General features: G+C 43.6%; 1 protein-coding gene across 1 annotated transcript in view; it reads right to left on the reverse strand.

The window, feature by feature from the left end:
• The window catches only part of RRP12 (ribosomal RNA processing 12 homolog), a 682,638-nt gene that overhangs the window by 1,111 nt on the left and 654,209 nt on the right, over nucleotides 1-27,318 (reverse strand). Inside the window, exon 33 of the mRNA XM_069239610.1 lies at nucleotides 21,679-21,761. Within this exon, the coding sequence (XP_069095711.1) occupies nucleotides 21,679-21,761 (83 nt within the window). The remainder of the gene's footprint in view (nucleotides 1-21,678; nucleotides 21,762-27,318) is intronic.

The raw sequence follows: 27,318 nt of genomic DNA on the forward strand, positions 1-27,318 counted from the left end.
TCTACGTGCCAAGCTTAAAATGTTAAAAGGTCAAGATCGCAATGTAGATGGGGGATGGACTGAAGTGTCCCGACCTGCAGAGAGAAAGAGAATCAACCAAGAAAAAGAACTTCAAGCATATACGTGGTTCTCGTATTTCACACTATTCTCTACCAGACTTCTACGCCTAAAAAGACTACAATGTAGCACACAAGAAATGCAGGGATCGCGGGAAAGGCCTATTCCTAGTATATGGGAACCATTACAGGCACGTGAATTAAGGACATCATTTAGAAGAGACCGTAACGGGAAACCCTAAAATAACTCATCCCGAACCCCCGATTTAGTGTCCCCCAGTTAAAGGTGGGGCAGCAGAGCATCAGATCACTCTGATGTTGGAGAGATGGAGCGGGGGAGCCGGGTGCCGGAGTAACGCGAGTTCCATGTTGTCCAAAGAGCTGCCCTGTCTAATTCATGTCTTCCGACAAGATTTTTCTCTGCCCACTAGCAACAGTCAAAGCATCAAAACACCAGACAAATACAAGCATTTGCAATGCAACCGGTCTGGCGTTTGCTCGAGCAATTAGCATTGTAAACTCCTAACCGGACTTTTCTTGTCACAAATTGAAAATGAAAATAAAACAGTTTCACATAACTAACTGGACTTTTCTTGCCATATAAACTGAAAAGTTAAAGTTTCACATAAGCCAGCTGACAGCCGCCATCAGTGCAAAGCAGACACACAAAGGGAAATAAAAGTTCACTCGTAGTGAAACCTATCGGCAAAGGTGCAATTATCCATGTAACCGGCAAAATTGCAATTATCTACGTAACTGGCAAAAGTGCAATTAATTTTGTAACAGGGTCGATGTTATGCAAAGCGCTCGACTATTGCCCAGCGAGATCGCACTGCGAAAAAAGAGGAAAAAGTAGTCCTGAAACCGGACAGAAAACGTGGAGCCTCATTTGTTTTCAGTACTTGGTTGCCGCGCGCGAAGAGGGCTAAACACCGGAGAAGGCATGACTTATGATGCCTTTCACTAATAAAAGCAAGCAGATTTTGAAAGGCAAGCTCACAAACTAATGAAAGAAACTGACGTGACATTGGCGTGGTTTGAAGGCCAAAGAAAGATTACAACAGGGACAGAGCGCTTTGCGCTCCCCGTAAAAAACAACAATGTGCCAGATGCACGCCATGGGCATTGTTTTCACAAACAACCCCTGCTTTAAGAGTTTCTGTTGTCTGCAAATATTCTTCATCCATCCAGTGGGGAGCTATAAAAACGCGGTCAGATTTGGTGTGAATGTAAAAGAGCAAAGCCACGAAATTAAACCAGTTTTAAGCAGAAAGTAGCAGCTATTCCAATATCTACTCGCTGACCCACCCCGGACCCTCCAAGTCCTATCTCCTCTCTCCTGTATAACATACACTCCTTGTTGCCTAGCGCCTTAAATTGAACGTCTTTAATGAGCCCTTATTGAGGACAGTATTTATGACTCTTTTGTTCGCTGCCCCTAGAAACTGGGTCCCTTGTATGTGTGTGCATTACAAATAAGGTGATCTGTAAAGGGCAGGGCTACTTCATAATAATAATACAATATAAATATTTAATGCATGAAAGACATCTCTCAGCAAACATTGGAAAAAACACATAACATTTTCTGTAAATGAAACACGCCAGAAGAGGTGAAAAAAATAGATGTCCCTCCGGTGAATCCCACACTTAAAGGAAAGAATTGACTATGCCCTCTTAAACTAGAGAAAGAGAACAACAACATTGTCCTGTTGGCCTCTGGCAGTAAGGAAAATCCACATTACACATAAAGGGATAAGAACCTTCTCATACTGGTGACTTGTTTTATGCAGCCAGACTGTGTATTTACAAGGGAAAGGCCAATCCAAAACAATTCCCTACGACACGCTGGCCAGTGTGACAGACCAAAACAATGACCAGGAGTCGGGAATTGTTAGAGGCAGAGCTACCAAGTTTGATGAGACTTTCATATGTAGCACCGCTTTAACAACTCTACATTCGACGGCTCATGGTTGGTTATGATGTCTACCTCTGAAGTAGGTGTATAGTAGTTTTTGCTACTTTTACTCAATGGCCCAATATACTTGTTTTTATGCTCGTCTATACTGCTGTATTCTAACAGACAAGTAGAAACAAGCATGGACAAAGCAAAGCCAATAGGTCTAGAATTGGCTGCCAGCATTTCAGCAACTCTTTTCTTGCTCCGTCATGGTTTTTGCACAAGTTTATTGTTCTGGAAGTTACCGCCCCCCCCCTAAAAATAAAAAAATTTAAATAAAATAAAAAAAATAAAAAAAACACCCATTGGCTAAAGGCAAGTCTCCAAAAAGTACACATTATCATGGTACATCCGCCACTGATTGGAACAACCTTGTGTGAATGTTCTCCTTGTGAAAAGGCAGCATGCCATCACGCATACTAAAGTCGGTCACTGGCTGAAGAAGGCTAGCACTGCCCCTAGATGCATGCTGGAGTGGGTGGAAAATAAATGTGAATGATACAATCACAGACTAATGGACGAAGTCTGACTAAAAACCCCTTTAAGTAACCATGGAATACATAGTTTTAGTAAAATCAGAAAGTCTTGGCTAACACAGACCTAAAAAAACACTCAGTCTACCACTGACTACTATCCCCGCGTTTGAGATAGAAGGTAAGAAAGTAGGGAAGGAAGGAACACAGAAAAAAAAGGAAGGACTGCAGACAAAAAGGAAGGAACGAAGTCAAAAGGTAAGAAAGGAGTGATGAAGGAAATAAGTCAAAAAGGAAGAAAAGAAAAAAGGCAAGAAATAAAGACAAGAAAGAAAAGAGACTAAAGAAAAAAGGAAATAAGCCAAAAAAGAAGGAAAAAAAGGAAACATGAAGAATGAAGAAAAAAAGAAAGAAGAGAAAACAAGGAAAGAAAAATAAAGAGAAGAAGGAAAAACAAAGCAAACAGAACAAAAAGGAAGGGCTGAAGAAAAAAAGTCAAGCAGGCAAAAAAGAGAAAAGAAAAAGAAAGGACAAAAGAAAAAGGAAAAAAGTAAAAAAGCAGAAAAGAAAGGAAAAAAGAAAGCAAGAAATAGAGGCAGAAACAATGAAAGAAGGCAAGAAAGAAAGCAAAAAAGAAAGGAAAGAAAGGAAGAAAGCAGACATGAAAGAGAATGAGAAGTGAATAAAGAATGCAAGAAAAGCAAAAGAGAAAAAATGCACAACAATGAAAGTAAAGAAGGATTAAGAAAAGAAAGGAACGAACAGGAAAGAAAGGAAATAAAAATGAAGGGGCAAGAAAGAAAATGAAAGAAAAAAGGCAAAAGAAAGAAGGAAAAATGGAACAAAATAAAAGAAGGCAAATAATAAAGAAAAGGAAAGGGTAAAAAGGGCCAAAAATAAAAATAAAATGACGAAAGAAAAAAGTAATGAAAGAATGCTGAGAGGGCTCACAGTAAGAAATATTGGAAACCCAAATTACAACCAACACGTGTTTAAATAAAAATGTTGCAAATGTGCTTAAAACTAAACACAATAAAGTTTGATTTTGCTTCTGGGCAAAGTTTATTCAAGAACCATTGGTATAACCGAGTCCAGGAACACAATACAGTATGTCGTGAATTAGCAGCAGTCCACTTCATGAGGAATTTAGAACAGCATAGGAAGGTAACAGGAATTGATAAGGCTGGAATGTACCCTGTGCTCACTTTGAATTCGTCTCATCACATCAGGCAACACTGGCACTAGAGGGAACTACCTAGTTGCGCGGATGTTCACCATCTGAAAGAGCAAAATGCAGCCTCCCAAAGTTATGTTAACCAGAGGCTTTAGTAGGCTGTGCAATTGCCCCAAGTTGGATGCTGTAGTGGGCAGAAGCATAATGGGGGTGATACAACAGACCAATGGGAGAAGAAAGGTGCCGAAACCCCCTTAAAATAAGTAAATTATGGATGTTATTTTAGTAAAATACGAGGTCCTGGCCCACGCTAGACCTAAAAACGTCACTGCACAGACATCTAACTCACTGCACGTGTGTAAAGTCATGGAAAAATAGGCTTACTTAGTACAAAAAACAAACACATCTCATAGGTCAGATGTATTCAAGTGGCCATCCATACCCATTTTCAAACAAACCTGATTAAACCTAGGGCCACTGTGAGGTTTCTCGAAATCAGGCTAAGCCCTACAAGTTCAAACTGAAAGCAACGACTTCTCGAAAAGTACCAAAGCGGCTCACACAGCAAGCTAAGGCACACCACTGCTGGCGTAAGGTACAAGAGGGGAACTGTAAATGATACGGTGACAAAACGCTCAACAAGAGGACAGCGAAAGAGATCCATTACATCCGCACTTCATTAAACCCTACCGTTCTGGTCGACACATTTTTTTTTTGTTACATCAAATTAGAAGGCAAACAGACACCGGAATTCCAACAACCCAGGAAGACCCAACTTTAGCGATAATACGAGCAAACTGGAATGCTGCTAAATTAACAAAGCCACGTGCCACACAGGGAAAAGCCAGGCAGATCATTACCTCCCCCTTCATTCCCAGCACGCTGGAAATGAAAGTTGAAACGCAGAAGCAGCAGAAACTGTCAAAAGAGCAGTACGATCACCATCGGCTGAAGGATAGGTGGAACAAACCAGCAATCTAACCACCCGAAGTAGCTGTCACAGAACAGGGGAAGATACACCTCAGAGAAGCCCAGAACACTAATATAGGATACATAATTTGACGTGGAAATTTGCCCCAGCAAAAATGAAGGCCAAGGACAACCTGCAAAATCACAGAACATGGAACCGTGCCACTTTTGAAATAAATGCTGCCACTTGGGCGTTCACAAAAGAAAATCATAAAAAACAGACATCCTTTCCGTATGTTGACACCCGGATGGAGACACACTGAAAAAGGGGAGCACAAAATAAAAACTCCATATGAGGGCCGCTACCCAGACAAGAACGGCAGGCAACAAGAGTAGGAAGTAGCTAACCTTCTGAACAAGAGGCAATCCCAGGTGGTGGAACTGAAGGCTGAATTAGAAAGTGCAAAACCTCACATCACCTATTAGAGTGTCTCATGCTGCAGCAAGAGTACAGGACCCGATCCAACGAACATCTTTAAGCTAGATGCAGAAGTGACCACAACTGAAGACAGGCCAAGGACTTGGCAAAGTAAAAGCTTCAATCTTGTAGGCAACTCAGTCGAACAGACAATACCAAAGTTGTCACTAGGGGCATAACCAGCTCCTTCAGAAGTAGGCACTACACAAGCCAGCAAGGTGAAGGAAGGCATCTGATCACCCACAACTATGAGTCAGGAATAGGGACCATCGAGCAGCAAACTCCATACCAAGGAGGGTCAGGCACAGGAACCAAGGCCAATGACAACCTTTTAAAAGTATAACCCTCCCACCCCTCCCCCGAAAGGTAAGAGATATACTAAGAGCCATAAACCAAGGTACACGGTCTCCACTCTAAGCACAGGATGTATAGCCCATTCACTTAAAAAAAGATTGCGCCGATATCCCACTGATCATAAAACATCCATACCTGAAGAAGCTAAGTGGGCTCATCAGTGACTTTAAATATCCAACCATGGATACCGGCTATTTGTTAACTGTCACAGGAAAAGAAGCCTCCAAATTGCAGCATGCAGACAAATTACAACCCTAATGAGTGCACAGAGAAGAACTAAAAAATCTTTCCTAACCAAGGATAAAAATGGAAGTCTGGAAGAACGCATCAACAAAGACCAACATACTGAACAAAGGGCAAGATCCTACCCAGGATTCACAGAAAGCCGCACTAAACAGAAGGAATTTCCTTGTAGAGGAATGAAAATAAATTGCACCCTCTTGCCTCAGAACTATGCAACATCAATCAACAGTGGGAGGGAAGGAAGTTCAACAAGGGAGCCATGAAGTAGGGAAAAATTAGCTGAACAGCAGTGTCAAGAGAACGCCACCTTCATCTCAGGCACCCACATTCAAGGGGATACTCAATACAGCTAGAACAGAGAAGCCAGAAAGATTAATACTGCCTCTTCTGGCTACAGCACTCTTCACAGACAACACACCGCCCACTGTCCGGAGTAGGTGAATTCAACTGATAGAAAGAGTGGGAGCGTTGGAGGTGCCCGCCAGACTGCAGTCACTTAAAGCAACTCAGTCTTTCATGCCATTGTATACTTGCATCAAATGCCCATACATGGTCTGGCAAAAGAGTAATCACCATTTATGCAATCTACCAAATAACATTAGAGTAATGTGCAAACAGACCCATGGCATTACAGGAACGAAAAGCCAGACTTCCCTAAGGAAAACAATTCCTTTCCCATTAGCTCTGTCGATAAAAAACTCTGTCAGTAAGAGTGGAGGAAGAACCAGCAACCACATCATGAAAAATTAGGAACTGTTGGTCCTAGGTTCTTTGTAGGCAGAGGAGTGGACAAAAATGTCAGATCCACAGGAGTTGATTGGTAACAGCGAACAACCTCAAGTGGACGAGTTATACAGAAGCTGGTCTAAGCATATATGACCAATTTCAAAGTTTCAAAAAGAGTTAAAAAAGTTTCTGCCACTGAACGACCAATCTTCAAGGATTCAATCAAAATGTTGGCCCTAATCTCTGCAAAGGGTAAAAGTCATTCCAGGACCTCAGCCAGGCTAAAGGCAATTCCAGGATCTCAAGCATGTATCCCATTACCATCTTAAAAGTCCTCTGAAGGAACGGTCATGGGGAAATCAGGAAGAACCTTATCAGAAGTGTTGAGGTCGGTCATGGTCTGGAAGTCCAACATAAAAATCTCTTCAGAGTGTGTATAGGGAAAGAATGACTGCCTAGAGTCCTCAACCTGAGTAAGATCCATGGAACATGAAGAGGCTTGCCCATGCTGCCCAGAAATTATGCCAGAGTCAGGGGAGTAGACTGTGTCGGTATTGGTCCAGCCTGAGTACCTGTGGTGTGATCAGGTACTTCTTTCTGGAGCAGGATATGAAGATTTGTCAACACCAAGCTTGTTGTGGTGTCCAGACGAAAAAGAATGTGCCTCCTAGCTCTCTAAAGATGCTGAAGGCAAACAATCAGCAATGAGCCAGGAGGCTCTTGCAGAGTCCAGATCCCACAGAAAAGAGTACTAAGAACTTGACACAGGTCAGGTTTCCAAAGGTACTGCTCCTTCCTCTACCAAGGCTCTATTTTTTGGTGGCACTGACCCTGAAGCACTGCTTGACAGGTTAATATCAGACAGCACTGGAAAGGAGAGTAACTCTGGATCTGCATCAAAGGGTGAAGAATTAATGGAACTGATGTCAGAGCGCCAAGGTGGCACCATATAATATTCATGCTGTTACATTCAAGGACGTATTAGGATTATTAGAGCCCTGGCACCACCTTTGATTACAGGAGACCTATTTCAACTTTACCAGATCCAGACTAATGTGTGTCTAGATTCATGAGGTGGGAACTCGGCAAATAGAAGTATCCACCAGAAAGTATTTTTTAAATACAATACAGAGAAAACTGATGATATTGAATATGAAGGTGAAGCCAGCTAAGGATAATTAGCAGAGGAGCAATAAGATAAAAATGTAAAGTTGAAAAGAAAGCAAACAGGGTCCTGGAGTGACTGGCGAAGAATTAAATTATGGTCAAACCCATGCTACCAGACAAGAAGAGTAACTTAAGTGGGACACACACAAAAATTAGGTTTTTTTTGTGACATGACCGGATATGAGGTTATACATATTTTAAGGCAGATAAATGCAAAAAGATGTATGAATAAAAATAAATTATATTATAAATTATATTCAGAGGATGTGTAGAGGAGATACGACTAAGGAAAGATAATACAGAGGTATAGGTGGGCACGGTTGTTCAGCAGAAAATAAACTCACACTATAATCAACCTTTTAGATGTGACAATAGGACATTCAAGAGTTTGCCGCAAAAAAGGCATGGGATGGTATTGTGAAGAGATTTAAAGAGGAGAGACATAAAAAACAGAGACAGCAAAGAGGTGGGAGAAAAGCCCAAAGTAAAGGCAAAAGCATGAGGACGAATTACTGGACACGAAGACAGAGCAGTTTGGAACACACTGAAAACTAAGCATTTGGAAAATCCTTCAGAATTAAGCAATGATAGAGGCAGAATAACTAAGTACTGACAAGGAGAGTTGAGAAAAAGTGTGATCCATGGTACTAACCACTGAAATCAGTAAAGGAGGAAAAAAGGAGAAACTTGTAGGTAGTGATAATCAGAATAAAGGGATAATTTCCACAAAGTAGTTTCTGGAGTGTACGGTAGAACAAAACGTCAAGTGTGCGGGAACGTGGAAAAACAAGTGTGTTAGTATAAAGATATTTTATTAGTTCACGGACAGGAATTTAAAGAGCAATTACAAAAGAGAAATTTCCTGAAACAAAAAGATAAACATGGTTCGTTGCAAACTGACAAGAGCAGTAAATCACTGATAAGTATTGGGACAAATCACACCAGAGAATGAGCATCAATTTGAAGGAGGAAAAAAGGAAACAGGGGAGGGATGGGGAGAAGCAGGAAGGATCTTGTCACAAGCCCACATGGGTGATAAAAAGCATATAGGTTAAGCAAAGGGAGGCAGTGGACATGAAGACCTAGAATGGAAATCGTTATCAGTCTCCTAAGTGAAGCAGTTAGCTGAAATAAAAATAAAATAAAATAGCACAGTAGACAATAAAGAAGAACAGAAATAAGAATTCTAAGCGGGGTCCACTAAGATGCAGTGGTGTGCCAGATGTTACTTATTTGCATCTTGATTTGAGGCATACCACCTCTTACTCACAACAAAGTGCTGAGGGAGGGGGCCAGATTTTGCCTGGCCTAAAGATGGCCGCTTGTTACGCGAGATCCTCCGGCCATTTGACATAATCCTTAATTACCCTTCTCCAACACATATATTTTACACAAAAAAAGTTACGCTGCCGCCGCTCTGCCCTATTGTATTGTTTGCAGCTGCGGCCCCGCCTCTTTGAGGGCGGTTGGCGGCCTGCTGTTAACCGGTGAGGACTAACTTGCATTGGTGGCTGGGAATCGACGCTGCCTGGATGGCGACCGAGGGATTACACCTGATGCGGCGGCGGAGAGAGGAGCTTGTGGCTGGGCAGTGTTGGATTTTATTACAAGAACGGAGGCTCCTATTATGCTTCCTTTTCTTGCTTTATTTGAACAGCAGCCAAGATACTACAAACCATAAAGAACTACATATCCCATGAATCAAGGAAAAAAATATGTCATTCATGAAGTCATAACCAATAACCAATCCAAAACACCCAACCCCAATAATTATCTTAACTGCGAACAACAAGCCCTCTTTTCTTGCTGCTCGCAGTCAAGATAAGTTCTATTTCATAATCTGTGTTGTGTATTATTTATATTGTGCTATTTTTTATGTGTCCGTTTAACTTTGACATTATTTAATTACTTGGTTTTGGATTCTATGAAGCGAGTGCTTTCTCCGCGTTTTGTTTGGTGAGCCGAACGTTCTTCAGAACGTACGGCTCTCCCGCCTCGCTCTTCTGAGGTACGCGTTTCACTTGAGCGCTTACCTCAGGAGAGCTCGGCCTGCTGTTTCGACGCGTCTCCACAGAAGCGTCCCCTTCTCCTTCGGGGATTCCGTGGCTCTTTCGGCTACCGCTGAACGCGTCTTGGGCATTCCTGGGAGTCTGTTCCTTCTTCGAGGGAGGCGGGGAGCGCCACGCCTCCTCTAACCTTTTTTGGTGTTTAGGGGAGTGTTATCCTTTTACACTTCTCTTGTTCACGCCCATAGCCACAGTTTAGTTTAACCCCTTGTTTTCTGGATTATTTTTTGAACTTTTGATAATCTCTTTCAATTTGTGAGCGTTTTAACTGGCGTTTTCATAAATTTTCTTTCCTATTTATATTTTCTTATTTCTCTTGTCAAATAATGTCTAAAAAAGTGGATGAACGTTCTAGTGAAGTTGATATGGATAGTTTTCGTGCTGATTTGAATTCTTTTATTCAGGATACTGTTCAGCAGGCTGTCAACATCTATGTTGCATATGTCGAAAAAATTTGAATTATCGTTTAAAAAAATTGTCCTCCCAAAATACCAATGTTTCTGAGCCAGTCTAATGTAAAAAGCGCACTATTTCTAAAATTCAAGCAATGTCGAGCGCTGATGAATCTCCCCAGGTTGCTGGTCCTTCCCCCCGTAAGGAGTTTAATACGGTGGAAAAGGGTCCCTCTCCTATGAATTTAACACAGTTGAGGGATACTGATGATGATATGGAATATGATGGGGATAATGATGATTTCCAGGGTTCTGATCCCTGGCAAGAGCCTCTGGAGAAAAGGCAAAAAATGTCTCTTTATGATTCAGGTCCATCTTCATTTGTTAATGATTTTACTGTTCTTGATGCTCTGGGGGAACCTATGTTTGATCCCACTTTGATACACCATCCAAATTCCACTGAATGGTTCCCGTCTGATCACGTGGCGGAATATGTTTCGCTTCATTTAAGACACTCTTTGGATAAAGCCACGAGAAATAAATTGCGCTCTGAATGTCCCCGTCCCTCCCTTCCGCACGGCATCACTTCCACGCCTGTTATTGATCCCAATATGGTTTTATTTTTCTTTAAATTTGGTAAGGACCGTAAGAAAGGGGTCGACAGAGCTTGGTCCGTTTGCCAAGACAGACTTTTAGACTTAGTTGGTCCTCTGACCAGAATTCTTGATTTGGCGGAAGATGCCAGGTTGGAAGGCTCACAAATTGATCCTGATACCCTTTCTAACTGGGCCCAGCGGGCAATTTGTTTTTTGGGCAATGCAAACACAGCTATCTCCCAGGAGAGACGAAAGAGTCTTTCGCTCAAAATGGATCCTAAATTGGGCAGTTTGGCTGCCAGGGAAGAAGGACAGAAGGCTAACGGTCTTCTTTTTGGGGACTCGTTTATTAAAGAACTCAGTAGATACGTTTCTACCTTTGCGACAATGGATAAGGCCCAGGTCTCGATGAAGAAGATTTTCAACTCCAGGGTTTTTGGCAGGGCCGGTAAAGGAAGGAGCCGCTTTACCGGCCGCTTCACCTCCCGTGGTGGCAGTTCCTTCCGAGGCTCCTCCTTCTATTCCCCTGAGTTCAGACCTCAGTTCTACCCTCAAAGAGGGTGAGGGTTCAGGAGCAGAGGTTACTGTCAGAGAGGAAGACAAGTCTCAGGTAAGAAATTTAAATTTTGGCCCTCTTCCGGTGGGAGGTTGGTTAGCCCATTTTCTTTCAAGTTGGTATCAAATTACCGCGGACCCTTGGGTTCTTCAGACCATTCAGGGGTATTGCATAGATCTATATCAGGTCCCCAGCCAATCTTCCCTCCCCCCCTCTAAAGTTTTCTCTGGAACAATCTCGTTTGATAAAATTAGAGATTTTATCGTTGATTTAAAAAAATGTGATAGAAGAAACATGCTTTCACCCTTCGGGTTTTCTCAGTACCATATTTCTGGTCCAGAAGAAAAACAAAAAGTTTCGGCCAGTGATAAACCTAAAACTGTTCCACTACTATGTGGTTTACAACCATTTCAAAATGGAAACGATTCTTCATCTCAGGGACATTTTGTTGGAAGGCGATTGCTTCGTTCGGTTGGATCTTCAGGATGCTTATTTTGCGATTCCTATCCATCCCTTTTACAGGAAATTCCTACAGTTTCTGTGGGAAGATTCAATTTTCCAGTTCAAGGATCTCCCTTTCGGTCTTGCTTCGGCTCCATGGTGCTTCACAAAGGTGATGAAGCCAGTGGTAGCTTATTTGAGAGCTCAGGGAATAAGATTGATCATCTATCTAGACGATTTTCTCATAATGGCTCAGAACAAGGACATCCTGTTGGAGCATTTGCATATTTCCCTTCATCTATTGCAATCCCTAGGTTTTCTGGTAAACATGGAAAAGTCTTCTCTAGTTCCCTCGACTCAGGTGGAATTTCTAGGGTTCCTCAAAGATTCCAAAGCTACATCTCTGTCTCTACCCCAACAGAAGGTAAGTCAAATAAAACACGAGCTGCGGCAGGTCCTCACTCTTTCCCATTTGTCTCTTCGATCTCTAGCAAGAATTGTAGGTCTCTTGGCCTCATCCATTCAAGCCATATTTCCAGGTCCGTTACATTACAGAGCTCTTCAGAGGCTAAAGATTCGTCATCTCCGCAGGGGCCTTCAGTATTCAGATGTAATTCAGTTGGATCAGGAATCTCGTGCAGAGATTCAGTGGTGGTTCGATCATTTGGAGGCCTGGAACGGAAGAGCTATTTTCTCTTCGGCCCCAGATCTAGTATTAGAATCCGATGTAAGTCGGACAGGTTGGGGCGCAAGATGTGGCAACATCTCGACTGGGGGCGTATGGTCAGAGAGGGAGTCTGCTCTGCATATCAATTGTTTAGAGATGCTTGCAGGCTCCTTTGCACTAAAGACGTTTGCAAAGGACAAGGTAAGTTGTTCTATTCTTTTAAAGATGGACAACATTTCCGCAGTGAAGTATATCAATCATCTTGGGGAAACAAGATCCAAGCCCCTTGCGGATCTAGCCAAAAGCTTTTGGGAGTTTTGCCTTCCTCGAAAATTGTCAGTCACGGCACAATATCTACCGGGCAAAATGAACACAATAGCGGATTGGTGTTCACGCTACCTAAAAGATTCCAGCGATTGGCGGCTTCATCCTTTAGTGTTCAACAAACTTTCTTCGAAATTCGGAATCATGTCAATAGATCTCTTCGCTTCGCGATTAAATTCTCACCTCCCAAAGTTTTACAGCTGGAGACCGGAACCTCAAGCCCTTGCTACGGATGCTTTTCTCCAGGACTGGCCTTTCCATCTCAATTATGCCTTTCCTCCTTTTATGATGATAGCCAGAGTTCTGGCCCAGGTTCGTCGTCAACGAGCCTCCCTGGTATTAGTGACCCCCTTTTGGCAAACCCAGCCTTGGTTCCCTTTGGTTCTGGAATTGTCAATAGATTTTCCAGTCCTGATTCCTTCTTTTCCACAGCTCCTTCTCGATCCAGAGGGTCGTCCTCACGATATGTTTCTCAATCATACCTTAACTCTGGTAGCATGGAAGATTTCGGGTCAGCCTGGAGAACCCCTGGAATTTCGGAGGAAGCTGCCCAGTATATCCGCCAATCTTGGGCTCCAGGAACGACTAAGGCTTACAAGTCTGCCTGGTTGGTCTGGTGTTTGGACAGGAATTCAGATCCCTTTTCAGCCGATGTAACTTTGGTCGTTAATTTTTTAGCGTCTCTAGCCTGACAGGGGAAGGCATACAGAACAGTGAATACGTATAGATCTGCTATTTCTGCCGAACATATCCGAATTGAAGGAAAACCTGTTGGGGAACATCCTTTGGTGTGCCATCTTTTGAAGGGAGTAAGATTTTTTAATCCCCCTGCGTCTAGATATTCTCAGTTATGGGATGCGAATTTGGTTTTGAATTTATTCAACTCTTGGCTCGATAATGAATTACTCTCTCTGAAACATCTTTCCGCAAAGTTAACTATGTTGTTATGCTTAGTTTCTTTGAAACGTGTTTCTGACGTTAGAGCTTTGGATGTATCCTCCGTCCAGTTTTCTCCTTCTAATGTGTCTTTCAGGGTTTATAGAAGAACTAAGACTAACATTTCTGTGGTTCATTACCCGTACTTTCCTTTGCATCCTAAACTCTGTGTGGGTAAATGTTTAAAAGTCTACATTGCTAAAACCGCGGATTTAAGAACGTCCTCCTCTTCCCAGTTACTTATTTCTTTTGCTAAACCTCATAAACCCGTCTCTTCCCCTACCCTTGCTCGATTTGTTAGATGGGTTATGACCCTTGCGGGTATTGACACCAGTTCATTTGGAGCACATTCTGCCAGAGGTGCTATGGCTTCTAAAGCACTTTCGGCTGGAGCTCGCTTGGAGGACATTCTTAGATCAGCAGATTGGTCTAATGTTTCCACTTTTAGAACCTTTTATTGCAAACCTATTTCTTCAATGGCTGATTCTGTTATTAATATGCTTTAAACAAGCATAATAGGAGCCTCCGTTCTTGTAATAAAATTCAGATTTTCCTAGCTTTAGTGAAGGAAAGTCTAGATTTTATTAAAGATACTGAGGCGAGTATTATCCCACCACTCTTATTAACCCACCCATTTCTATTTCAATGCCGACTCCCCCTGCACCACTCGCTTCATCTTGAAGATGCTGGTTCATTGTCTAAGATCCTTCCTCAGGAATTTCCCTCTTCTGGCACTTTCCGCGATCAACGCTCAACGCTTTCCAGAGGTTGTGAGGACCACCTGAAGCCGTTTCCTTCGTCTACCCTGGACTTTGCAAAATACTTTTTTACATTATTGATGGCTTTTTCCATTGTTTTTGTTATTATTCCTTTGTTTCGTTTGCCTTGATCTGCTCCTGCAAGAAAAGAGGGCTTGTTGTTCGCAGTTAAGATAGTTATTGGGGTTGGGTGTTTTGGATTGGTTATTGGTTATGACTTGATGAATGACATTTTTTTCCCTTGATTCATGGGATATGTAGTTCTTTATGGTTTTTAGTATCTTGGCTGCTGTTCAAATAAAGCAAGAAAAGGAAGCATAATACTCGCCTCCGTATCTTTAATAAAATCTAGACTTTCCTTCACTAAAGCTAGGAAAATCTGAATTCCTTTCTAACCCACCCCTGTTCCCACTTCCCAGGCGCTCTCCAAGCTACCTGGAGCCTGGGGGGCTCAGGATAGCACAGACATCAGGCTGGCCGGCGATAAAGGAGGTGCTCCTAGGGGTCTGACGACACCGGTCGCGACTTGGAGGTGAGCTGCATCGGTCCTGGGGGGCTTAACGACCTGTCGGCTGGGCCGCATGGTACACCAAACCAGCCAAGCCAATGGTTACTGATTCGCTGGCTGCCCGTGGGTGCTAAGAGCCTGCCTCCTCCCTGCCCCCAACTCGGGAGTCGCGCTTTGTGGAGTGCACAGGCATTTGGCTTCCTATTCCAGATACGCCTTGACTACCAACCTGTGGCTGGGGGACCTGGAGTACTGCCACGTGTGAGGTGGCACGTGACCGTTGGGACCTGTGCTGATACTGAGCGCCCGCTGTGGGCGTGACTGTGTGGAGTTGGCACCAGGGACCAATTGAAAGAGATATAGATGCTCGACTGGGGGCCTTGCATGATTCCATCTATCAATATCTAATCGATGCTACTGTGAATTATATTCGACGGGAGCAGCGCTGACTTTATTACAGCTAAGTACCATCAGTAGTACCATATGAAGGCCACAGCACACTGTTATAGCCTTGCCCTGTGTTCTTAGGCTGTCTGCCATTACAGTTGTAAGCAGCGACACAGACCTTACGTACCCTACTGACAGCCCAGTCGGAAATCAGGGAATCCCACTGCTGGTGCACACTTCTGGCCTGTGCCTGGTTCTATGCTCTGATATCAACTCTCATATTTGCCTGGAGCCGTGTGTTGCATTGTGCTATCCACCATGGTAAAAATGGATAAAGCCCAGGCGAAATTGCCAAAGACACGCAAAAACGGCTCATGCAATGTTGGTGTTCCAGATCTGGGCGATCAGAGTCCTGAACTGAGCAAAGAACTACTCCAAATCCTCACAATAATGCAGCACAGCCTCACCAAAATCGACGGAAAGATTGATTCGCTCTCCTACAGAATGGACAGCATGTTCAATCGCACTGCTAAACATGCGGAGCATCTTGACATGGCTGAGAAGCTCATATCAGACATCGAGAATGATAGCAAATCGTCGGATGGGGTACAGAAGTAGCCAGAGAAGGTAGTGACAGCACTGCAGGTAAAAGCCGAGGAACTGGAGGGTCGATTCCCGGCGGAACAATTTGCACATTGTTGGCCTGACGGATTCCACAGCGGTTGGCAATATGGAGGCCTTTGTGGAGGGTCTTCTTATAGAATTGCTGGGGTGCAAAAACTAACATCTTTGTGGTTGAGCAGGCTCATTGTTCGCCTGCGGCTCGACCTGTGCCAGGGGCCTGTCCTCGCCCCATCAAAGCGCGTCTCCTGAACTATAGAGACCACGATGCAGTGCTGCACCGCTCCAGGGAGCTCAAGTCTCTACGGTATGAAGGTTTAGCACTGTTCATATTTCCAGACTTTACTCCACAGGTGCAAGAGGCACGAGGGCAGTGCATGCTACTGAAGACAAAACTGAGAGAACTTTAAACTTCATTATGCAATGCTTTACCCAGCCAGACTGCGCGTAACCATTGATGGGAAGCCAAAAAGTCTGAATTCTCCCAGGGCGCACTGCGGAACGGCAGACCACGTGGAGCATATTCACAGTGTTCTGAGGAACAGTGCTAAAATATGTATAACTTTTTCTTTAATCACTGCTTTGTGCTGGTATAAACTGGTGCTGAAAGCAAGACGTTCTATGCATTAGATACACAGGTTGCACTGTCTGGGAGTTGGTGCATGTGGAGCTTTAAATCTCTTTGCTGTAGTAGTTGGCTCCTTATAACCACCTGGTCTATTTATTGCCTCATTGGCTTTCAAGGTCATCTTTACATGGTTTGCTTACACAGGATACAGAGATGTTTGCTGTCAAAGGAAATGTAGACTTTTTTTTGTTCTGCACAGCCGCGTGCAGTAAATGCTGTTAGTTAGAATGGAGTACTAGTATGCAAGAAATAGCCTTATTCCATTGGTATGTTACTGGAGCTATGGGCAGGTACTGTCTTCCCCAATGTGTATACCACACTGGTCTACCAGGGACAGTACGGTTTGGACGTTGGGAAGGGGTAGGAGATTACTAAGTTTTAAGTTGGGGGACATGACGTGGGTGGGGTTTGCAGCAATGAGATGTTCAAGCTAAATTTACTACAGCACGATCTATACCATAGGGTGTGTGACGCTTTTTATGTGATGGTGGATACGAGTTGTGGCCGTTAGTACGATGGGGATAATAATGCTTCGCCACCACAGATGCCCAATCTGAGTATCCTACCATGGAATGTTAAAGGATTGAATGATGGTTGTAGAATCCATAAAGTAGTGCTTTATTTGCAGCAAAAAAGGTTGAGGTAGCTATTTTACAAGAGACACATCTGGCTCCCCAAGCTGGGGTTCTCACCTCGCTGCATATGAAAGGGGTAGGCTACGCTGCAGGGTTTACCACACATGCATGTGGTGTCCTCAAATGGACGAGTAAGAGTGAAGGAATTTTGTGTGGATCCTAATGGTTGCTTAGTGGTGGCACACTGTAGCAAAGATTCGCCGGTTTGATCATTTACCCTGCACGTATTCCGATCATTCCGCAGTACTGCTGACAAAGGAGATGATGGAAGCTCACACACGTGCATTTGCCTGCAGTTTCCCACAGTATTCCTTACAGGATGTAGCTTTCCGGGAGGACGTGGCACAGTTGATAGAAGAATTATTTCGTACCAACTTGGGTTCTGTCACTAACTTCACCACTATATGGTAAGCCTTCAAGGCTTATATTTGAGGGGTTACTTATGCTATTGCAAAGCATGCAGGGGTGCTTCTTCTTTATGCAGCCACTTGCAAAAACTAGAATCAGATATGGCGGCACTAGAGCAGGCACATGGGACAACGGCAGACGAGATACTGCTAAGTCAGATTTGCAGGAATGAATTAGCACAGGATGCAGTAATATGCGGGGGGCTGAGAGGAAGACACAAGTACAATGAGATACTGTTGGTGTTGGATGACTGGGGATTAGGGGTGAGTGAAGCTGAAGAGGTGGCTGAGAGGTTTCGAACCTACCATGCAGACTTATAAACATCACAAATTTCATACAACGAACAAGCCACAGTAGATTACCTTGAACATATTGCCATGCAGTGGTTATCGGAGCAAACCAAAGGGAGCATCTAATGGCACCGCTTGGCCCTGGAGAGATTACTGCCGCGCAAAAAAAAAAAAAAAAAAAAAAAAAGAAATGCCTAATGGAAAGGCGCCTGGTTTGAATGGTCTGACTGTTGCTTTCTATAAGTCTTACCAGGATAAACGTCTCCCTCACATGGCATGCCTTTTTGAGGAGATGGGCCATGATGGCTGCATGCCCCCAACCATGCGTGAGGCACTGCTGGTCACATTACTTAAGCTGGGTAAGCCAGCCAGTCACTGTTTCTCTTATCGGCCATTGTCGCTTCTAAATACAGATACAAAATTATTTGCAAAAATTTTGGCTAACAGATTGTTCCCTTTACTTCTGCGTAGAGTGGGCCAAGAACAATCAGGTTTCATACCTAGGCAGTTGCTTAGTTACAACCTTCGAACCCTCTTCTGTGTCATCTCGCGTATTGATCCCTCTGTTCGTGCGACAGCCATTTTTTCAGACACGGAAAAGGCCTTTGACTCTGTCGAATGGGACTTTATGCAGGCTGTACACCGGTGCACTGGGGTGGGAGATGTCTTCCTGAAACTTATCAGAGTGTTGTATAAAGATCCAGCTGCACACATACGGGTCAAAGAAGTGCTATCCAAGCCAATTGCTATTACCAGAGGCACACATCAGGGCTGACCTCTATCTCTGCTGCTGTATGCACTGGTGGCCGAGCCTCTGGCCTGCGAGTTACGCGAGTATCATGCCCATTGCGGTATTTGCATTCTGCCCTATAAATTAATAATATCAACGTATGCTGACAATACCCTTTTATATATCCATGAACTGGAACAGAATTTAATCCCTGTCCTTAGGGAGATGGTGCACATTGGGAGCCACTCTGGTCTGCGAGTGAACTGGGATAAATACCTGATTTTCCAGCTTACTGGGGCCACGCAACCTATGCCGCTAGAGTTCCCCCTCAAATGGACAACAGACACGGTGCACTACTTATGCATTCGGTCCATACTGACCTGGAGGTGGTCATGCCAGAGAACTACAGGAAAGCCATGCAGGGTTTGGCTGGTGCAGTAGGCTTCTGGATTAGTCCATCTCTCGCTCATTGGCCGGATATCTATCATGAAGATGGTTACATTAAACTTCCTTGCTTTCTGTTCTTCTTCATGAATACACAGCCCAATGAATGGAAGTCTTTTTGTGAGGGGCAGATGAGGCTTTTGCTCATTGATAGTGAAGTCTAACAATGTTAGGCACTAGGTCGCCATTTGAAGGTGGTCCAGTAGTGACTGCATTGAGCTCATCTTTAGCAAGCAGTAGTCGAGGTAGATAAATCCATGTCTCCAGATGGACCACAACCATATCCATCACTTTCATGAACACTGAGGGCCCGAGATAAGGCCAAAGCGATGCATAGCAAATTGAAAGTGTTCTTGATCCATCTAGAACTGCAGGCAAGCCCAGTGAAATCATCCAGTCTCCTGTCTCCAGAGCAGACAGAATGTGAGCTAGCATGATCATTCTGGCTTTGTCCTTTTAAAGACAGGCCTTACACGGAGGGCAGTCTAAAACAGCAAAAAAAAAGGTCAGATTCTTTTTTGGATAAGGAAGTAGTGTTAATAGAATCCCTCACTTTTCTCCAAGTCTGATACCTATCCCATTGCACCCTTGGAGGGAAGAGATTTACCTTGTGCATCAATATTGCCAATTGTTCCTCAGAAATTCAGTATGTTGATGGAGGGAGATGGGGCATGGAGGAAATGAAGGGTAGGACACAGCCATTTTGAAAGATCTGCATTAGTTTGATGAAACGGATCGCCAGCTGACGCAGAAATGTTGAAGCCTACCTCCAACTGGTCAACCATAAGCCACTGAGGACAAACTAATAAGCCTAGTACTGTCTGCAGTAAGGGAGAAGAAAATCGAGTACGATTGACCCCGTGCCTAGTGCAGTATGTTCCAATGCCACATACGCAGCCATAAAAGGTATATACTGTCTGCTGTACCACTGGGTGGGAAGGCTGGGATTAACCATTTACCACAAGCATCAACCCTTTTGAATTCTGTATCTGAAGGAGTTGTCAGGAAGGACTAGAGACTGACCTTCCTAGTTAGGCTCTGTGGCGTAGGGCACTTAGATAGGAGGAAATATCACACAGCGCAGGCCAAGCTATAGCCAACCTGAAAGGAGAGCAAGAACAAGGCTTGGATCCTGTAGTCACCATAAAGTCAGTGAAGGCATCCTTAAATGGTAGCAAGGACTCAAACATAGGGGGCACTGGCTGGAGAATTTCTGTCTTAACAATTGTTTTTGTGAACGGCTTCAGCACATCTTGCACTCAGCTGCATCCAGACCATTGCAGCAAACAAGGTACTTTCTCCCATAGTTTTCCCCCCATTGGAACGTAAACTTTGTTTCATAGGAGCTGTCTAATTCACTGACATTTTGTAAATCCAAGTATAGTTCATCAACGGTATAATGAGAGGAGTGAACACACCATCAGCCTTTTCTTCATCATCAGTGTCCTCCGGGACCTTGTGTATCTCCTTTATATGGTCTGAATCAGAGCTAAAAAGACACTGGAGCATTGAGACAAAGGCACCAGGTTGGAATTAGGCTGCATAGTGACAGCTTGCACTTTTGTGATCTCATATTGTGACAGAGTGTGGAGCTCTGGCTGGAATGACATTGGTTTAGAGTCTAACATCGCTGTTGGCACAGGATCATCTACTGGTGTGGGTGAAATCTATGCCTGTGCCGCAGGAACTGGCATGGATCTTGGGGAGACGTGGAAGTCCATACCCCAGTCGGTATGGATCCTGTTATGGGCCCCAAGGGAAACAGATTGCAACAGAGGAGGACCCGCCAAAGGTAATCTGACTGGAAGCCCCAGGGACTCCATAGGGCCAAAGGAGCACCACAGTGGGCAAGAATCGCAATAAAGATATGCAGCATGGCCTCACTCATGTCTGCTATCTGCTACGGGGTTCACAAAGGCCTAAGTAACTTGGAAAGAAATCAATTTCGAAAATGGGGATTATGAGGGATTGTGACATTTTTCTTGTTGCCCTTGCATTTTCTCTTTTGAGCTAGAGTGGTGGGATGGGGTCAAGTTCCACACAGTCTCAATTATTTCATTTGGGCTTCAACTCTGAGTTACCCGAAGACTTTGAGTGGGAAGTAGACTATTAGAAGGAACGGCCTCTATATGCGGCCCATGACTTGGAGCACGAGTAAAACCAGAGTTTCAACCGCAACCTCTTCCTGTGTTCAATGGAGTAAAACTTTACATTCCTGGCACCTATGGTGCATAAGTGTTATATTCTAAAGGTGAGGAATCTGTGGTTAGAACTTTCCATCAGAATTATTTGTTCAAGGTCCCATTTATGACAAGCTAACTGTGTGCAGATAGCAGGCTAGGTTACACAGTAGTCCTATTTGCTCCGGCAGCACACCTCTGTACTGAGCTTAGCATATGTGTTCATGTATAACCAGCAAAATGCCTCTCAGCCTAGCTACATTACCACTCAATACCATTTTGCCAGAAGCTTACATTGAGCAAAACTTAATTATGAGACAGATGCACGGCAGAGATATTACACCAGACAGGCCAGAACAACCAAATAAAAAAGCTAAAGGGTGTATGGGTTGGGAGGGAATTAAGGAGGTCAGGACACACTTCCACGCTAAGACTAACAAACAAGTTACCGGTTAGATTTCTCATAATAAAAGCAATTAATTTTGGTATACCATGAAAATTAATGACGACTCCTGAACTGGAGTCTATAGTTCAAGTACATAACATCATTCATTAATTTAAAACAAAGAAGTACCTTCGGTTAAGTTTTGCCTTATTCAAAGGAACATATGCATATGGATCGTGCCTCCCACTTTGCTTCACATCACCTTTTCCTTTCTGTAAATAGATGGGAAAGGAAAACAGTTTCATTCAAATAAAAGAAAAGCATTGCATTTCCTTCTACAACACACAACAGTATGAGTAAGAGATGTTTAACTCAGAAAAGTTACCTTTGTTATTTCTTGCATTCCTTAACCCTTATTCTATTTCTTATCACCAATGAGTGAACCGGCACCACTTACTAGACAAGAGAGTGCATCTTTTTATCTATTACATTTTAATAACCACACCAATAAAGCAATCAGAACAATGCATGCATGGGCTTACAACTAGTAGGTCCAGTGGGACTTCTCATGCAATTCCGCACTCATCACAGTTCCCTATACTCAACACTGACTGCGACCGAGTGGAATGAAAAATGAAGGATGTTTCAGGATAACAGGATTTGAGGAGGATCAAATAAAGTTGTGAAATCTATGAACTGCTATGTTTTGGCACAGTAGAAAAGCAAAACTAGAAAGATTTCTGTGAGACACCTAAAAGCCCAGGGCCAGAGTTTTCTGAAGTTCAAGGTGCAAGCTAAGGGCGATGAAGCAAAGGGCAGGTTGCAGGAATAACTCTTACAGTGACCTTTTTAGCCCCCTATTCCCGTGTTGTAAGTGCCTACTGGATAAGGGACTCTGCAGACCTCTCATCCACTTGGGTGACTTTTGCTGCCTGATAATTGGGGAAGAATATAATTTTCTTTTAAAGATACTGCATACACATTTGGGGCAGTGGCTGTGATGGTGATGGATGAGGGATGGGCAAAGTTGCATTGCTGCTCCAAAACTGCCAGCCTTACTACACAATAATTAAATGACTGAGCTGTAAGAAACCCAAAGGGGCATGTGGAAAAAAAGGATAAATGCAAGTAAAGACACACCATTGTCCCTGCTCACTGTGCACTGCTAGAGGACATCTTCTGTAGAAGGGGAACATTTTCGCACAAACTTATTGTTCTGGACACCTTTATGTAAGTACAAGGCACAAGAGCAAGCATGACATCTCATGGATAGAGCTCAAGTCCTGGCTTTGGCATGGCTGACATTCTTACAATTCATGAGTTGCTGGTTGGGTACCTCTGTAAGCACAATATGATATGCTTGCCACAAAGAAAATGCGTTTTGTTTAAGAAGGGAGGGAGTAGTGCTGCTAATATGCAGGTGCTGTTGCATTGGAGCAGGATTAACTTTACTCATGAGGGTCCCTTTAAAAGCTGGATCTTCAGTGTTTTTAAGACGTGGAGGAGGGAAGGAGCTTGAAGAATCTGTTGAGATGGAATTCCAGATCCGAGGTACCTTAGGTGGCTTACACTTTACTCCTGTTTTTTTCATTTATAGACTCCAAACCTGGGAATGTCATAGCTGAATGTGTTTCTTTGGTCCTCTGAGATCTTAAGTTTGCTTGTCAGACAGAACTGTGTGTCAGAAGTTAAAGGATGGTAAACATGGAAGAGGATGGTTATGCAGGCAGGTAAGGAGTGCCATAGGAAATCCTGCAGCATAGGTGTCACCCTGTCTATTTAGCCAAGCTATGGATGTGCTGAGTGGCTGTATGTGGGACACTTCTCAAGGGTGTTGAGTGTGACCCTGGCACAAATAAGCTATCAGTCCTGTTAGGAAAGAACCAGGTGTTGAATGGCTGTTCTGAAATTAGGTTCAGGATGATGTGCCTTAATGAATCCTTTAGCACAGGATTAACTGGTGCAATTTTATTTATAGGACAGTCTTGAATCTGAGGTAGACTTTTACGTTTAAACAAAGGAATTGGAATTTTTTTTATGTAAGAGTTGCAGATTAGTCATTTCAGCCAATCCCCTAGTTGTCAATTTTGATGCAAAATCAAGACAAACTTAGTCAAGAGTTTGAACTTCAGGCTTTGAATATCCAGTCTTGAATGGTGAAGTCAGTCCTTCTGGTGATCAGTGTTGCTGTCTTAAGAAGCCTTCAGTTGGAGCTGGATGGGACCAGTGTATTAATGCAGCTCGATGTTTATTCCCTTTTCTAGTATTTCAAACTGTTCTCTGTTGAGCTTTAACGTGACAGGATGAAGTCTTGGAATTTGCCACATTACTGGAATTCACTCAAATCGAGGGATTCAACTGGACAAAATGAAACCTGTTACTAAAGTAAGAGTGAAATAGTTACAGAATTTAGCCACAGAAACCCGTATGAGAGAAGAGAGGGTCAAAACAGGGCTTGTGGTCCACTATGAGGTCAGCTACTATCTATTTACTGCACTGTGGACTGAAACTGAACTGCATGAAGCCTTTAGGAGGGCACTACGCTCAATCTTTTCATGAAATTGGTAGGCAATGGCATCCTTAATGACTTTACCCATAAAAGGAAGAGCAGAAGGGGACACAATTAGATACAGCTGTATCGAGATTGGCCCATAAGGTGGGAAGAGTGAGAGAACATGACCTCTCCAGTATGAGCGAGATAAAGAAAATGCCCAGGGTGAGGGAAGTGATGTTGTAGAGTAGAGGGCTGATAACCTTGCGTGTAACGAGAATACAAATACTGAGAATGTGAATGATTGGAAAAGCTGTGTACACCATGAAAAGCTACTGAGTAAAAAAAAAAGGAAATAAAAAATAAAGTATAACTATTAGACATACATATCCTCAAGCTCCAGTGGAGCACAGGGAACCCAAGGTGAAGAACTGAAGAAAACCTTGAGCAAATGACTCTAGATAAAAGGCTGCGTGGCAAGCAGTTTGAGTTTGTAACTACAAAGCATGCCTCAGCTTTTATTTGTCAGAGTAGGAAAGGAAATAAGAACAGAGAGTGGGAAAATAGCCACCTGTGCAGATCATGCACTGCATTGGCTCCGGCTTCGCTTTTAAGTCAAAATGAACAACACAAACTGTTTGCAGATCTACAACTCACAGCTGACAGTTTTCAATTCCTCCTCTCTCCACTACAATAAGTAGTTACATTCAAGTAACAGACAAAAAAAACAAATAGCTCTGTATAATAATGATTAGAGAAAACCTGTGAACGTTTATAAGACTACCAAATGTATCTAGACAGAAGAAAATTAAATTCAACCTATATGTCATTTGTATAATTAATATAAACATTACACAATCATAAACCCTTTCGTTTTTATAAAATTGGTAGAAATTGTATCAATAGTTACATTCAACTTCGGCACCATGACACACCATTGTCCATAGCGACAGAAGGTAAAATTTATAAATCGCAACATTTTATCGATATCTCAAACCAAACATCTTGTATCTGGGAGAGGCTTTATTATTTGAGAATAAATTCTAATCATTCCATAAATATATCTACCCAGCAACTTGTAATAAAGTGTAATGATGTGAATTAAGATTCTAGGGCTTTAGGTTTCTTGAAGATGAAGTCATGTAGAGTGAGTAGTGAACCATCTTCCTAAAGAGCCACATCTAAAAGACTCGAAAAAATACTTGAGAGTTTAACAACAAAAAAAATTGACATTAGATAACCACATCACTCTAGCACATGCTGCCACTAAGTCTTTCTCAAAGAAAATGTATCTGGTGTTTGAAACATGACCTCAAAACATTTCATTTCTGACAATTTTAACAAAGTTGATGTACACTGAGGTTTTATGATTTTGAAAAAATTTATAATTACGTAAAGTATCAAATGTATCGCAAAAGCAATACATTGTGTATGTTGCCATTAGGGGGAACATTCACATTTCTTTGCAAACTTTTGTTCACATGTAATTCTTTAAAGAACGCTGATACACAAGTAGGGGCAAATCCTCATCTGTATTTTTTCTATCCAAGAAACACAGAAAAACAGACACATGCTGTAGGATGTTGGCTCTGTATGTACTATTTCAAAGTAAGAAATAGCATGCACAGAGTCCAAGGGTTCCCCTTAGAGGTAAGATAGTGACAAAAAGAGATAATTCTAATGCTCTATTTTGTGGTAGTGTGGTCGAGCAGTAGGCTTATCAAAGGAGTAGTGTTAAGCATTTGTTGTACATACACAGGCAATAAATGAGGAACACACACTCAGAGACAATTCCAGGCCAATGGTTTTTGTATAGAAAAATATCTTTTCTTAGTTTATTTTAAGAACCACAGGTTCAAGATTTACATGTAATACTTCAAATGAAAGGTATTGCAGGTAGGTGCTTTAGGAACTTTGAATAATCACAATAGCATATACCTTTCACATAAATCACACATAGCTATTTTAAAACTAGACACTTAATGCAATTTTCAACAGTTCCTGGGGGGAGTAAGAGTTTGTTAGTTCCTGCAGGTAAGTAAACCACCTACGGGGTTCAAGTTTGGGTCCAAAGTAGCCCACCATTGGGGGTTCAGAGCAACCCCAAAGTTACCACACCAGCAGCTCAGGGCCGATCAGGTGCAGAGGTCAAAGTGGTGCCCAAAACGCATAGGCTTCAATGGAGAAGGGGGTGCCCCGGTTCCAGTCTGCCAGCAGGTAAGTACCCGCGTCTTCGGGGGGCAGACCAGGGGGGTTTTGTAGGGCACCAGGGGGGACACAAGTTAGCACAGAAAGTACACACTCAGCAGCACGGGGGCGGCCGGGTGCAGTGTGCACACACACGTCGGGTTTCCAATGGAAATCAATGGGAGACCAAGGGGTCTCTTCAGCGATGCAGGCAAGCAAGGGGGGGGGGGGGCTCCTCGGGGTAGCCACCACCTGGGCAAGGGAGAGGGCCTCCTGGGGGTCACTCCTGCACTGGAGTTCCGATCTTTCAGGTCCTGGGGGCTGCGGGTGCAGAGTCTTTACCAGGCGTTGGGATCTGGGAGTCAGGCAGTCATGGTCAGGGGGAGCCTCGTGATTCCCTCTGCAGGCGTCGCTGTGGGGGTTCAGGGGGGGGGCAACTCTGGCTACTCACGGTCTCGTAGTCGCCGGGGAGTCCTCCCTGAAGTGTTGTTTCTCCACAAGTCGAGCCGGGGGCGTCGGGTGCAGAGTAGCAAGTCTCACGCTTCCGGCGGGAAACGCAGTTGTTTTAAAGTTGCTCCTTTGAAACAAAGTTGCAGTCTTGGGTGAACAGAGCAGCTGTCCTCGGGAGTTTCTTGGTCCTTCTAGAGCAGGGCAGTCCTCTGAGGATTCAGAGGTCGCTGGTCCCTGGGGAGAGCGTCGCTGGAGCAGTGTCTTTAGAAGTGGGGAGACAGGCCGGTAGAGCTGGGGCCAAAGCAGTTGGTGTCTCCGTATTCTCTGCAGGGTTTTTCAGCTTAGCAGTCCTCTTCTTCTTAGGTTGCAGGAATCTGAGTTCCTAGGTTCAGGGGAACCCCTAAATACAGAATTTAGGGGTGTGTTTAGGTCTGGGAGGGCAGTAGCCAATGGCTACTAGCCCTGAGGGTGGCTATACCCTCTTTGTGCCTCCTTCCAAGGGGAGGGGGTCACATTCCTATTATTGGGGGAATCCTCCATCTGCAAGATGGAGGATTTCAAAAAGTCAGAGTCACCTCAGCTCAGGTTGCCTTAGGGGCTGTCCTGACTGGCCAGTGACTCCTTGTTTTTCTCATTATCTCCTCCGGCCTTGCCGCCAAAAGTGGGGCCGTGGCCGGAGGGGGCTAGCAACTCCACTAGCT

This window comes from Pleurodeles waltl, chromosome 6 (genome assembly GCF_031143425.1).
Source record: "Pleurodeles waltl isolate 20211129_DDA chromosome 6, aPleWal1.hap1.20221129, whole genome shotgun sequence".
In the NCBI taxonomy this organism is placed as follows: domain Eukaryota; kingdom Metazoa; phylum Chordata; class Amphibia; order Caudata; family Salamandridae; genus Pleurodeles; species Pleurodeles waltl.